This window comes from Rhineura floridana, chromosome 3 (genome assembly GCF_030035675.1).
Source record: "Rhineura floridana isolate rRhiFlo1 chromosome 3, rRhiFlo1.hap2, whole genome shotgun sequence".
NCBI lineage: Eukaryota > Metazoa > Chordata > Lepidosauria > Squamata > Rhineuridae > Rhineura > Rhineura floridana.
This window is the reverse complement of record NC_084482.1, coordinates 201,378,258-201,393,270: the sequence shown is the minus strand read 5'-3', so window position 1 is coordinate 201,393,270 and position 15,013 is coordinate 201,378,258. Positions and strand designations below refer to the sequence as shown.

General features: G+C 45.0%; 2 protein-coding genes across 2 annotated transcripts in view; both read right to left on the bottom strand.

Annotated features, from left to right (window-relative positions):
- LOC133378873 (zinc finger protein 436-like) overlaps positions 1-6,894 on the bottom strand; it is a 29,442-nt gene extending 22,548 nt beyond the window's left edge. The window contains exons 1-5 of the mRNA XM_061613487.1: positions 6,847-6,894; positions 6,579-6,755; positions 6,437-6,458; positions 1,163-1,248; positions 898-1,027 (exon numbers count right to left, since the gene is read on the bottom strand). Coding sequence (XP_061469471.1) covers positions 898-1,027; positions 1,163-1,248; positions 6,437-6,458; positions 6,579-6,755; positions 6,847-6,894 — 463 coding nt within the window. The remainder of the gene's footprint in view (positions 1-897; positions 1,028-1,162; positions 1,249-6,436; positions 6,459-6,578; positions 6,756-6,846) is intronic.
- LOC133381083 (zinc finger protein 91-like) overlaps positions 1-15,013 on the bottom strand; it is a 164,079-nt gene that overhangs the window by 129,683 nt on the left and 19,383 nt on the right. The window lies entirely within an intron of this gene.

Sequence of the window (15,013 nt, the reverse complement as noted above, 5' to 3'; positions counted from 1 at the left end):
CTCCCATCCAGGCACTGAGCAGACCCAGACCTGCTTGGCTTCAGCAAGGTGGTGGCCTCATGTACCTTCAGACCATACAATATAAGGATGAAAATGCAATACAAATGCAATTTTAAAAAATCATACAGCATCTAGAACAGTGCATTAAAATTCGTGTTGCAGGTAGAAAAATAATTAAGCAGTCTGCCTGCTCATCCACTCCATCATCCTGTGCTTACACAGTGACCAGCCAGATGCCTCTTCAAGGAAGCCCGTAAGCAGGACCTGAGCAGGTGAGTGCTCTCCCCTCCTGTGGTTTCCAGCAACTGGTATTCAGAAGCATGCTGCTTCTGACAGCAGAGGGTGCTGTGGACTTTGAAGAAGCATGAATACAGGGCGAACGGGACAAACAAGCTAAGCACAGGGCACGTCAAGCAAATCCTCATCGCGACCATCTTCCACCTGGAAACCTCACTGCGGGAGGCTGTGTGGATCCAGAATTGGCCTCCATAGCCACCTATGGTTGAAGACCTTACCCTGGAAGACAATCTTACTCGGCCACGAGTGATCGCCAATGAATGAATGAATGACCTCTGCTGTCAGAAGCAGCATGCCAGCCTAAATTTCCTCCATGAATCTGTCTAACCCTCTTTTAAAGCAATCCAAGTTGGTGGCCATCACTGCCTCTTGTGGGAGCAAATCCCACAGTGTAATCATGCGCGGTGTGAAGTCTTTTGTTTGGCCCTTATAGTAAGTCAAACCCTTGGTCTACACTGACTGGCAGCGGCTCTCAGGCTTTCGGACCAGGGACATTCCCAGCCCTCCCTGGAGAAGGCGGGGACTGAACTAGGGACCTTCTGCATGACAAGCAGGCGCTCTACTCACTGAGCCACAGCCCCTTCCCTTCCAGCTCCTTACCCAAGGACGCTACGTTCTCGTAGTTCTCTTGCATGACATCCCAGTAAAGGTCTCTCTGCTCCGTGTCCAGGAGAGCCCACTCCTCCTCGGTGAAATAGACAGCCACCTCTTCGAAGGAGAACGGTGGGGCCTGAAAGAAAAAGAAAATAAAAGATTTGCTTGATCACTTCCGCCCCCCCTTCGTTTTATTTTATCTTTCTTTTTTTTTTTACTTTATCTTTTAAACTGCTAAAGTGCAATCGTTTTCCCCCAATCCATCCTCTACCTGTACTGGCTCCGTTGCAACCATCTCTCTTCCCCCAGGAGGAGGGAATGTTCCAAAGACAAACACACACATCATTTTGCCAAAATCTGTCAGGGAGAAAAGGGTGATGTAAGAAGGCGTCGCTTGATTTGGATTCTGCTTTAAAGTTCTGTTTCACACGCACACAGAGAGAAAAATATATATATATTTCAGGACATACCCCCATTCCCCACCTGGAGATTCCTTTTGTAGTTGCGCACACAGACTTTGGTAACATTCAATAAGAACACAAGAAGAGCCCTGCTGGATCAAGCCAATGGCCTGTTCTCACGGCAGCCATGTGATTCCCAGCCCCTGGCATTCAGAGGCATTTACTGTTTCTGATAGTGAGGGGAGAACATCGCTATTGTGGAATTCCCAGGACTGCAACGTTTGGTCAGATAATCAGATTAATTGACTGACAGCCTTGTAATTGCCTAATATCCCCTGATTCATCAGTCGTATTTCTACCCAGTTCCTCACCAAGGAGTAATAAGAATATAAGAATGGCTGCTGGATCAGGCCAGTGGTCCATCTAGTCCAGCATCCTGTTCTCACAGTGGCCAGTCAGATGCCCCAATGGGAAGCCCACAAGCAGGACCTGAGCGCAAGTCCACTCTCCCCTCCTCTGATTCCCAGCAACTGGTACTCAGAAGCATACCGCCTCTGACAGTGGATCCACTGTTGGTTGTACTCAGTGATTTAAGCCCAGTGATTTCAATGGTCTGCTCGACGGGTCTGCTAACATTGGCTAACGCCTTTTCTTGTTTTGCTACAAATAGAAAGCAACAACAAAAAATTGTGTTTTTTTTTAAATGCAGGCCAATAAAGCTAAATGCATCAGTGCAATTTTGAATTTTGAATGTTTGTTTACATCTTCTTTGATTCCATTTATGAATTGCTTTTCATATGCTGTTGAGAGTTAAAGAGGAAAGAACAAAAGCAGGACTACAGCTGAACATCAAGAACACTAAAGCAATAACAGAAGATTTATGTAACTTTAAAGTTGACAACGAGGACATGGAACTTGTCAAGGATTATCAATACCTCAGCACAGTCATTAACCAAAATGGAGACAATAGTCAAGAAATCAGAAGAAGGCTAGGACTGTGGAGGGCAGCTATGAGAGAACTAGAAAAGGTCCTCAAATGCAAAGATGTATCACTGAACACTAATGTCAGGATCATTCAGACCATGGTATTCCCAATCTCTATGTATGGATGTGAAAGTTGGACAGTGAAAAAAAGCAGATAGGAGAAAAATACATTCATTTGAAATGTGGTGTTGGAGGAGAGCTTTGCAGATACCATGGACCGTGAAAAAGACAAATAATTGGGTCATAGAGCAAATTAAACCAGAACTATCATTAGAAGCTAAAACGAGGTTTTAAAGCTGAGGTTATCATACTTTGGACACATAATGAGAAGACATGATTCACTAGAAAAGACAATGCTGGGAAAACCCAAAGGGAATAGAAAAAGAGGAAGACCAAACAAGAGATGGATTGATTCCATAAAGGAAGCACAGACCTGAACTTACAAGATCTGATCAGGGTAGTTCATGACAGGTGCTCTTGGAGGTCGCTGATTCATAGGGTCGCCATAAGTCGTAATCGACTTGAAGGCACATAACAACAACAGATTGCTTCCCATAATATTTTGAAGCAATTTCACAATGAAAGCATCAGCAATAAAAACACTTAAAAACAATTCCATATATAAAAACAATTTTTAAATCCAATCACAGTATTTTAATGCCACCCATCACCACCAAGTTCACTGAATGCATACAGAGGTAAATATGTTTTCAAACAAAATATAAAAACACAAGAAAAACATACAATCAGAGCAGTTAAAAGCAGCATCAGGATAAAATCAGCAACAGAGAAAGCCAGTAATGCACAAGGGCGTGTTTTTAAAACTGAAAAGCCTAGGCATTTTAAAAAAAAGTTTTCACCTGATCCTGAAAAGACCAAAATGTAGGCATAAAGCAGGCCTCCCTGGAGAGGGCATTTCCACAACCACAATCATTGAAAAGGCTCAATGACCCTTCAGGTAACATGGGTCGAAGCCATTTAGGGGTTTACACCAAGGGTAAGGAACAGGATGTGGCTGGTGTACCAGCAGCATGCAAAGCAGATGTTCTGTTACTGAGCTATGGTCCTTCCCCTAACAGCAAAGAGTTTGGAGGCACATTAAAGACTAACATGTTCATTACAGCATAAACGTTTATGGGCTGGAATATGCTTCATCGGGATCATTAACAGCTTATACCACAATATACGTTAGCCTTTAACGTGCCAAAATAATGTGTTGTTTTTACTATGATGCAGCTGCATTTGGAATACTGTGTACAGTCCTGGCCGCTTCACCTGAAAATGGATATTGAAGACTTGGGAAAGGTTCAGAAAAGTATGTGTTTACTGCCTTCAAGTCTATTCCGACTTATGGTGACACTATGAATAGGGTTTTCTTGAGGCTGAGAGGCAGTGACTGGCCCAAGGTCACCCGGTGAGTTTCATGGCTGTGTGGGGATTCAAACCCTGGCCCCCCAGGTTGTAGTCCAGCACTCTAACCACTACACCACACTGGCTCTCTAAGGTTTAGAAAAGGGCAACCAAAGTGATCAAGGGGGTGGAGCGACTCCCCTATGAGGAAAGGTTGCAGCATTTGGGGCTTGATAGTTCAGAGAAAAGGCGAGGAAGTGGTGACATGATAGAAGTGTATACAATTATGCATGGCATGGAGAAAGTGGATAGAGAAATGTTTTTCTCCTTCTCTCATAAGGCTAGAACTCATGGACATCCAATGAAGCTGAACGATGCGACGAGGTGCGCCTGGCGCCATCACTGTTGTCTTTTCGGCACCAGGCCAAGACTTTCCTCTTCTCCCAGGCATTTTAGCATGTGTTTTTAAATTTTTTAAATTGTGTTTTAAATTGTTTTTAAAAGATGTGTTTTAAATTTGTATATTTGTTTTTAATGTTTTTCGTTACTGTAAACCGCCCAGAGAGCTTCGGCTGTGGGACGGTGTACAAATACAACAAATAAATAAATAAATGTTGGAAGATTCGGGACAGATGAAAGAAAGTTCTTCTTCACGCAGCACCTGGTTAAACTATGGAATCTGCTCCCAAAAGAGGCAGTGACGGTCACCAATGTGGATAGCTTTAAAAGAGGATTCGACAAATACTTGGGAGGATAAGGCTATCAATGGCTAATCGATAGCCATGCTCTGCCTCTATGTGTGGAGGCAGAATGCTTCCGAATGCCAGCTGCTGGAAACCGCAAGAGGGGAGAGCGCTCTTTGCACTCAGGTCCTGCTTGCAGGTTTTCCATGGGCTCCTGGCTGGCCACTGTAAGAACAGGATGCTGGACCAGATGGGCCATTGGCCCGATCCACCAGGGCTCTTCTTACGTTCTTATGTTGCAATAGATTAATGCAGCTACCCCTCTGGAAGCTGTCATTTAGGGGTTCAGTTCAGATACACTGACACACTGTTTCTTCCCCCTCACGTGCCAATTTCTACCTCGATTTCCTAAACATAATAAGCCATGATATCTAAGTCATTATATCCACGATACTGCCGCCCTGGTCTCCTGCTGGGAGGAAGGGCAGAATATAAATCGAATAATAAATAAATAATAAATAAATAAATAAATAAGTCTGATAAACTATGGTTAGTACCAACCTCCATCCATCGTTTCCAAATCTGCTAAAAACATGGTTTGGAGGTTAGCACTAACTGTAGGTTGCTTGATTTGGGCATCATAGCAAACTATGGTTGCAGCAACCCAGAAGTGGAGGAAGGAATTACCACATGAGAGGAAGAGGAAGATCACAAGCCCATGACACATTCCTTCCTCTTCTGCAGTTTGGAAGACTATCTGAATGGAACCAAATAGTCTCAGCATCCACCACACATACTTGCATGGACAACGCAATATCTGACCTGGGCAATCAAAATAATAACAAAAAGGCAGCAACAATTCCCATGAAGACAATATTGTGATACACAGTATTTACATGTTTAGTTTGAATTCTTTATTTTATTTAAATATCTTTATTTGCACCCTTCAGAAAATAAATTTTCAAGTTGTCTTGGTTTTCCAAAAGTTCAAATATAAAAGTCAATGATATAAGCCAACAGCACAATCCCAAAACATCATCTCCCAAGGTTAAACCCTTGCCCATGGTGGACATGGCCGCATGTCACAGCAAGCCATGGCTTGCAGAAGCCGAAACACATTGCCTTTGTTCATCTTTGCTAGCACTGCATAGAAATTAACCATGATCCCTGCCTCCAAACCAGAGGCGGTGGTTTGTTTCATACCAAACTAACCAGGATAATAAGCCATCACCGTATGTCATTGTGTCACCAGTCCTGAAAGAGCTATACTGGTTGCCAGTGAGCTTACCGGGCCCAGCACAGAAAGCCCTAAATGGCTTGGGGCTCAAGTACCTGAAAGAGTGCCTTCCCCAATATCAACCATCTCGGGCCCTACAATCAGCTAGGGAGACCCTGTTGGTGGAGCTGCCTGGATGGCACTGACTCATGACAGGGCCTTCTCAGTGGCGGGTCCCTTCAGAGGCATGTAAAATGTAAATGGACTGCCTCCAAGTCAATTCTGACTTATGGCAACCCCATGAATAGGGTTTTCACGGTATTCCGAGGTGGTTCTACCATTGCCTTCCTCTGAGCCATTGAGGGTAGTAGCCTGATTTTTCTAAACCTCTTTGAAAGCCATCCAAGTTGATGGCCAGCAGTCCATCTTGCAGGAGCGAATGTCATACTTTCACCCTGAGCTGTGCAAAGAAGTCCTTGCTTTAGTCTGTCCTGAATCTACCAACATGCAGCTCTACTCCCGGACTTCGAGTATGGGAGAAGAACAACAATCTTCTCGCTGTTCTGCTGCAAGGCAATCCTCCCCATTTTTTTTTGCATTCACTGAAAAATAGCCCTCAAATTAAAACAGCAACTTCCACCACCACCACCCCTTGTTGTTTCTTTATTTTAAAATCGGCACTTTCGTTCCCCCTCCCGCGCTGCTTGTTTCACGGCACCAACCCTGTTTGCTTTAACAAAACAAACAAGCCCCAACCGCAACCCTATCATTTTTAGAAGCCCACAGGTAAAAGGAGAGACCCCCTAACATGAAATGAAACGCGTCCATGTTTCCCTGGGCAGCGCGCAAAGTTCAGCTTTTCCTCTGGCCCCTTCCCCCAGCCCAAGAGCTCAGGACGGCGCCGTCGTTACCTTTTGCAGGCTGAGTCGCTCCCTTGCAGACGCATTAAACTAGGGATTGTTTTGGCCAGTTCCCCAAATGTTGCGGGACTCCCTTGTTTTTCCGCAGGGAGGGGAAAGGGAATCGCGGCGGAACAACAGCCCCCCCCGCCACTCCACCTCCAAGCCGCCTCTCTGGAGTGCGCCCCTCCCCGAGACTCAGCCAGTCTCCCGCCCTCCTTCCCGCTAGACTGGCCGCCGAGGCACCCCGGGGTCCGGGCTCTCCATCTCCATAGACGCCGCTGACCGGATCTCGCAGCGTTTGCTCCAGGAAGCTCTGCCCACCGGGGCGCTAAACGGAGGGGAGGGGAGGGGAGGGGGAGCGAGAGGCAGAGCCGCCTCTGCAAGGCAGCAGAGCCATCTGGCGGTGGTCAGGCCCGCGCCTGGGAAGAACTCTCAACGTAAGGGTTCCCTGGGATGATGATCGTCATGGTGTTATTATAATTATTACATTCCTCTTTCAACAAGCCTTTTAAGTAGAGACCTTATCCCAGTGTGTGTCGTGTTGGAACTGCTTTTAAAAGCAATGTTTTTAAAGCTTTTTTTTTTTTTTTAAATATGTTTTTAAAGATGTTTTGTGTTAATATGTTGTTAAGGATGTTTTGTTGTAATATATTTTAAAGTTTGTTTTTATGATGTTTTAGAGTGTTTCTAGTGCTTTTATTTGCCATCCTGGGCTCCTACTGGGAAGAAGGGTGGGATATAAATCTTCTTCTTACCTTCCTCTTTCAACAAGCCTTTTAAGTAGAGACCCTATCCCAGGCTCCATCTGTATTGGAATTGCTTTTAAAAGCAATGTTTTTAAAGCTTTTTTAAAAAAGATGTTAGATGTTTTTAAAACTTTTTTAAAGATGTTTTTAAAGATGTTTTGTTTTAATATGTTGTTAAGGATGTTTTGTTGTAATATATGTTAGAGTTTGTTTTTATGCTGTTTTAGAGTGTTTTTAGTGCTTTTGTTTGCCATCGGATCCTATTGGGAGGAAGGGTGGGATATAAGTATCATCATCACCATCATCTACAACAAAACGTTGCAGTGTGGAATGCTCCTGTTCAGGGTTCTAGCCAGCCATACCCTTTCTTAAGATACTCCATTGCATCCCCATCCCCATTTTTCTGTTTCTCTCTCCCCCCACCACCCAACAGTCAATCTGCATTCTACATACCCAGTCCTTACTGTGTTGTGGGATTTTTGGAGGAGGGGAGGTAGGGAGATGATTATTCAACTTGCATCCCACCTTTCCACTCTGAATAGCGCCCGCAAGGCATGCCCTGGGAACATAGGAAGCTGCCTTATGCTGAATCAGATTGTTGGTCCAACTTGCTTAGTATTGTCACTCTAGACTGACTGACAGCAGCTCTCCAGGGTCTCAGGCAGGCATCTTTGCCCAGCCCTACCTGGAGATGCTGGGTATTGAATCTGGGGCCTCCTGCATGCAAAGCAGATGCTCTGACACTAAACTACGGCTCTTCCCAATTAGACTACTGTAAAGCGCTCTACATGGGGCTGCTCTTGAAGACAGTTTGCCATGACCTCATTCTCCAAGGTCACATCCACACTACACACTGTTAAAGCACATTTAACCAGCATTTAAAGCTCATGGCTTCCCCCAAAGAATCCAGGGAACTGCAGTTCACCCTTTACAGAGCTACAATTCCCAGCACTCTTAACAAACTACAGCTCTCAGGATTCTCTGAGGGAAGCCATATACTTTAAATGTGCACCACCACCTTGGTTCTCCTCCATATTCTTCTGCAAAACTTGGAGTTCCCCCTTGTGTGGGGGTGGTGCCATTTTGGCTACGTAAGGATCCACACTGAGAGAATGAGGTGATTATGATGTCATCAGTGTGAACAGAAAACAGGTCTCTGCCCCGACGAGTTTGCAGTCTAAAATGCAACAGGACAGAAAGGAAACTACAAGGGGAGGGGAGGCAGGGAGAAGATTACTGAACTTATAACCCTCCTTTTCACTCTCCATAGCGTCTTCAAGGCACATTAATAATAATAATAATAATAATAAATTTAATTTCTTCGTCACCTATCTGGCCGATGGCCACTCTAGGCAACTTACAAAATTATTAAAATACAATTAATAAAATACAGTAATACAATAAAAACAATAGATCTGCAACGACAATATTAAAACTGGGTAGGAGGCATTACAATTATATCAATTAACCCTCCCCGGATACCCCGAAGGCCTGCTGAAAAAGCCAGGTCTTTAAGGCTTTCCGAAATACATTTAGGGAAGAGGCATGCCGGAGATCTTGTGGGAGGGAGTTCCAAAGAGTGGGGGCCGCCACTGAGAATGCCCTCTCTCTTGTACCCGCCAATCTGGCTGTTTTTGTTGGCGGGATTGAGAGAAGGCCCTGTGTGGCCGACCTTGTCGGGCGGCATAATTGGTGGCGTTGAAGGTGCTCCGTGAGATAAACTGGTAATCTCCTGGCTAGACTATTGTAATGTGCTCTACATAAGAACATAAGAAGAGCCTGCTGGATCAGGCCAGTGGCCTATCTAGTCCAGCATCCTGTTCTCACAGTGGCCAACCAGGTGCCTGGGGGAAGCCCGCAAGCAGGACCCTAGTGCAAGAACATTCTCCCCTCCTGAGGCTTCCGGCAACTGGTTTTCAGAAGCATGCTGCCTCTGACTAGGGTGGCACAGCACAGCCATCACGGCTAGTAGCCATTGATAGCCCTGTCCTCCATGAATTTGTCTAATCTTCTTTTAAAGCCGTCCAAGCTGGTGGCCATTACTGCATCTTGTGGGAGCAAATTCCATAGTTTAACTATGCACTGAGTAAAGAAGTACTTCCCTTTGTCTGTCCTGAATCTTCCAACATTCAGCTTCTTTGAATGTCCACGAGTTCTAGTATTATGAGAGAGGGAGAAGAACTTTTCTCTATCCACTTTCTCAATGCCATGCATAATTTTATACACTTCTATCATGTCTCCTCTGACCCGCCTTTTCTCTAAACTAAAAAGCCCCAAATGCTGCAACCTTTCCTCGTAAGGGAGTCGCTCCATCCCCTTGATCATTCTGGTTGCCCTCTTCTGAACCTTTTCCAACTCTGTAATATCCTTTTTGAGATGAGGCGACCAGAACTGTACACAGTATTCCAAATGTGGCCGCACCATAGATTTATACAACGGCATTATGATATCAGCTGTTTTATTTTCAATACCTTTCCTAATTATCGCTAGCATGGAATTTGCCTTTTTCACAGCTGCCGCACACTGCGTTGACATTTTCATCGTGCTGTCCACTACAACCCCAAGGTCTTTCTCCTGGTCGGTCACCGCCAGTTCAGACCCCATGAGCGTATATGTGAAATTCAGATTTTTTGCTCCAATATGCATAATTTTACACTTGTTTATATTGAATTGCATTTGCCATTTTTCCGCCCATTCACTCAGTTTGGAGAGATCTTTTTGGAGCTCTTCACAATCCCTTTTTGTTTTAACAACCCTGAACAATTTAGTGTCGTCAGCAAACTTGGCCACTTCACTGCTCACTCCTAATTCTAGGTCATTAATGAACAAGTTGAAAAGTACAGGTCCCAATACCGATCCTTGAGGGACTCCACTTTCTACAGCCCTCCATTGGGAGAACTGTCCGTTTATTCCTACTCTCTGCTTTCTGCTTCTTAACCAATTCCTTATCCACAAGAGGACCTCTCCTCTTATTCCATGACTGCTAAGCTTCCTCAGACGTCTTTGGTGAGGTACCTTGTCAAACGCTTTTTGAAAGTCTAAGTACATTATGTCCACTGGATCACCTCTATCTATATGCTTGTTGACACTCTCAAAGAATTCTAGTAGGTTACTGAGACAGGACTTTCCCTTGCAGAAGCCATGCTGGCTCTGCTTCAGCAAGGCTTGTTCTTCTATGTGCTTAGTTAATCTAGCTTTAATAATACTTTCTACCAGTTTTCCAGGGACAGAAGTTAAGCTAACTGGCCTGTAATTTCCGGGATCCCCTCTGGATCCCTTTTTGAAGATTGGTGTTACATTTGCCACTTTCCAGTCCTCAGGCACGGTGGAGGACCCGAGGGACAAGTTACATATTTTAGTTAGCAGATCAGCAATTTCACCTTTGAGTTCTCTGAGAACTCTCGGGTGGATGCCATCCGGGCCCGGTGATTTGTCAGTTTTTATATTGTCCATTAAGCCTAGAACTTCCCCTCTCGTTACCACTATTTGTCTCAGTTCCTCAGAATCCCTTCCTGCAAATGTTAGTTCAGGTTCAGGGATCTGCCCTATATCTTCCACTGTGAAGACAGATGCAAAGAATTCATTTAGCTTCTCTGCAATCTCCTTATCGTTCTTTAGTACACCTTTGACTCCCTTATCATCCAAGGGTCCAATCGCCTCCCTAGATGGTCTCCTGCTTTGAATGTATTTATAGAATTTTTTGTTGTTGGTTTTTATGTTCTTAGCAATGTGCTCCTCAAATTCTTTTTTAGCATCCCTTATTGTCTTCTTGCATTTCTTTTGCCAGAGTTTGTGTTCTTTTTTATTTTCTTCATTCGGACAAGACTTCCATTTTCTGAAGGAAGACTTTTTGCCTCTAAGAGCTTCCTTGACTTTGCTCGTTAACCATGCTGGCATCTTCTTGGCCCTGGCGGTACCTTTTCTGATCTGCGGTATGCACTCCAGTTGAGCTTCTAATATAGTGTTTTTAAACAACTTCCAAGCATTTTCAAGTGATGTGACCCTCTGGACTTTGTTTTTCAGCTTTCTTTTTACCAATCCCCTCATTTTTGTGAAGTTTCCTCTTTTGAAGTCAAATGTGACCGTGTTGGATTTTCTTGGCAATTGGCCAGTTACATGTATGTTTAATTTAATAGCACTGTGGTCACTGCTCCCAAACGGTTCAACAACACTTACATCTCGCACCAGGTCCCGGTCCCCACTGAGGATTAAGTCCAGGGTTGCCGTCCCTCTGGTCGGTTCCATGACCAACTGGTCTAGGGAATAGTCATTTAGAATATCTAGAAACTTTGCTTCTTTGTCATGACTGGAACACATATGCGGCCAGTCTATGTCCGGGTAGTTGAAGTCACCCATTACTACCACATTTCCTAGTTTGGATGCTTCCTCAATTTCATATCTCATCTCAAGGTCTCCCTGAGCATTTTGATCAGGGGGACGATAGATCGTTCCCAGTATTAAGTCCCTCCTGGGGCATGGTATCACCACCCACAACGATTCTGTGGAGGAGTCTGCCTCTTTTGGGGTTTTGGGGCTACCCTTGAAGATAGTTTGGAGACTGCAGCTAGTATAAAATGTAGCTGTCAGGGTCTTGACTGGCCTACTTGCTCAGGACCATGAGACTCTGTTCTTAAAGATCTACACTGATTACCTATTCTCGACCGAGCCAAATTAAATATGCTGGTATTAATATATAAATCCCTAAACAGCCTTTGATTTAGCTATTTGAAGAAGCTAGACTCTCTGTACTGTCCAGCCCTTGACTTGAGATCTCCCCGGGAGGGTCCTTTTGGTCATTCCATTACGTAAGGTAGTCCTGGGTACCAAGAGCCATAACAGGTCCTTTTCAGTGGCAGCTCCCTGGCTGTGGAAGATCTTTCTCCCCTGACATTAGGTTGGCACCAATGTTGGTTGGCTTTTGGCACCATGTGAAAAACAATCCTCTTTTGCCAAGCTTTTAAAAGAACAATGGTCCTGTTCGTTGAAGTGGGACAGACATCGGACTGGTTTTTATCAAATAGTATCTTGTGATTTTTAATCTTGTTTAATTTTTTCATGTGATTTTATGTATTTGAAAATAAAACTGCCTACATCATTATGCCATTAGACAAATCTATGGTACAACTCCTTTTTGAATACCATGTGCTGTTCTGGTTGCCTCACCTCAAGCTGGAAGAAGTTCAGAAAAGGGTAACCAAAATGTTCAAGGGAATGGAGCAACTCCCCAAAGAGGAAAGATTACATCCATGGGTGTTGGGGGTGCGGGGAGGCGCACCCACGAACCCTGCCTTGAGCTCCTTAGAAAAAAGGATGCATATGAATGTAACTCAGTGTGTGTGAGTACACACACGTGCGCACACACACACACACATGGAACCTGCAACAAAATGTTGTGACATGAAGTGATCCCTGTTCAGGTTTCAAGCCAGTTCATTACATTCCCCCTCCCCACGGTTTTTCTGTCCTCCCCCTGCCTCCCCCTTCACAGCAGTCAGCATATTCTGTGGCTCCATTTTCCTTCTCCTGACCCACCTATAGGGCATTTTCCCTACTTTTTTTGTGGTTCTACAACTCCAGTTTTCCCAACCACTTGCAAGTGTGAAGTGCTCTTCTGGCTATATCCTCAATGACACTCCCTCATGAGGAAAAGTTGCAGCATTTGGGGCTTTTTAGTTTAAAGGCAAAGGCTAGTAAAAGGGGACATGATAGAGACGTACAAGATCAGGCATGGCATGGAGGAAGTGGGTCAAGAAATGTTTTTCTCCTCTCATAACATTAGAACTCATGGACATCCAATGAAGATGAATGTTGGAAGATTCAAGGCAGACAAAAGAAAATCCTCCTCCACACAGTTGTTGTTATGTGCCTTCCAGTCAATCAGTCATGACTTATGGCAACCCTATGAATTAGCAACCTCCAATAGCATTGGTCGTGATGTGAACCACCCTGTTCAGATCTTGTAAGTTCATGTCTGTGGCTTCCTTTATGGAATCAATCCATTGCTTGTTTGGCCTTCCTCTTTTTCTACTCCCTTCTCTTCACACAGAGCGTAGTTAAATGATGGAATTTTCTCCTACACGAGGTAGTGACGACCACCAACTTGGACGGCTTTAAAAGAGAGTTAGATATATGATATGCTAGCTTTTCTTTCTTTCTCTTTCTCTTCACCCCATCTCACCCTTTTGTATTCTGATTTTCTGTGCCTGCCTGGGCTCCTTTGGGAAGAAGGATGGGATAGAAGTTTAATTACCAAATAAAACCAACGTACCTGTTTGCAATGTCTTGCTTTGGTAAGAGGTTTGAGATCACCACATGGGAACATTTCTCAATTAAAGCTTGAAGTGAGCCAGCCCATCCCCTGGAATTAGCTTGGGACTGTCACCCATAGAATCATAGACCTGGAAGGGATCTTGGAAGGTCCTCTAGTCCAACCCACTGCTTATAGGAAGTTCATTGCCGGATGCAACTACAGCCTCTTCTTAAATGCCTCCAGTGAAAGAGACAAATCCACGAGTAAGTAGCTTTTATTGTTAGGTAGTTTCTTTTTACGTATAACTGAAATCTGCTTAACAGCAGCTTCTGCGTATTAGTTCCTGCCCATGGGCACATTTTGATTTTTGAAATAAAGCTGTGGGTGCCACCTCTTTTGGTCACTTTTCTCTCGCAGCCCCAATGTGACGGAAAGCGTGTGCACACAGCGTTTGCTTTTCCAAGGGGTCTGAGTAAATGTCACATCCAGTAGAATTCATCCGAGGTTTGAAAATCCCATAGAGCTGAAAGTAGAGAATTCTGGAGCATGTTCTAGGATCAGACACAGACTGAGGCCTGCTCTATGTCGGGGGTTGGTAGGCTATGGGGACTCACATAATTATCTCAGTATATGGCCTGTGGGGTTAACCAGGTTAATTGGCACCCACTGTTGCACCTGAGGACAGCCAGCTAACTTAGTGGGTACTCAAGGACAGCCGGCTAACTTAGTGGGTACTCAAGGACAGTAGGCTAACTGGGGGCATCAGGCAGGCCACATGAGCTTCAATTTTCTGTTGTATTGGGGCTTATGGCTCATGAAATGGAAATGGACTGGCTTCAAGTCGATCCCGACTTATGGCGCCCCTATGAATAGGGTTTTCATGGTAAGTGGTATTCAGAGGGGGTTTACCATTGCCTTCCTGAGGCTAGTCCTCCCCAGCTGGCTAGGGCCTGCTCAGCTTGCCACAGCTGCACAAGCCAGCCCCTTCCTTGTCTACAACTGCCAGCTGGGGGCAACTGGGATCCTTGGGACTATGCAGCTTGCCCACAGCTGCACAGGTGGCAGGGCACATAACCCTGAGCCACTCCCTGTGGGGGTGATCTTTAGCTGGCCCTTGACACCCAGGAGACACAAGCGGGGATTTGAACTCAGACTCTGGACTTCCAGCCAGGCTCTCCTCCCCACTGTGCTATACCAGCATTTATGGCTCATAGGGCAGCAATTAGAAGCCTGGACAGCTCCCAGTGGGCCCAGTTGGCTGAGCTTTGAAGCTGCAGTCAGGACTTGGGACAGCTCCCAGTAGGGCTCTGTTGGCCAAGCTATGAAATATATTGAGCCAACAGGAAGCTGAAGCCACCTGAGGCCTTATAAAGACAGGCAAGACTGACCTGCAAGAAGCCTCACCTCCTTGAAAGAGCCAGCGGTATCCCTTATTCTCCACCCTCTGGCTTCTGTGAAGTCTAGGAGATGGGAGGGGCTGCTGAGGACTCACTCTCTGAGTTTTAGGATGGCGGTAAGGCTGTGTCCTCTGTCCAAGAGGGCACAGGAGAAGCTACTGAAATCCTCTACCCCCAAAAGTGGACTCAACCT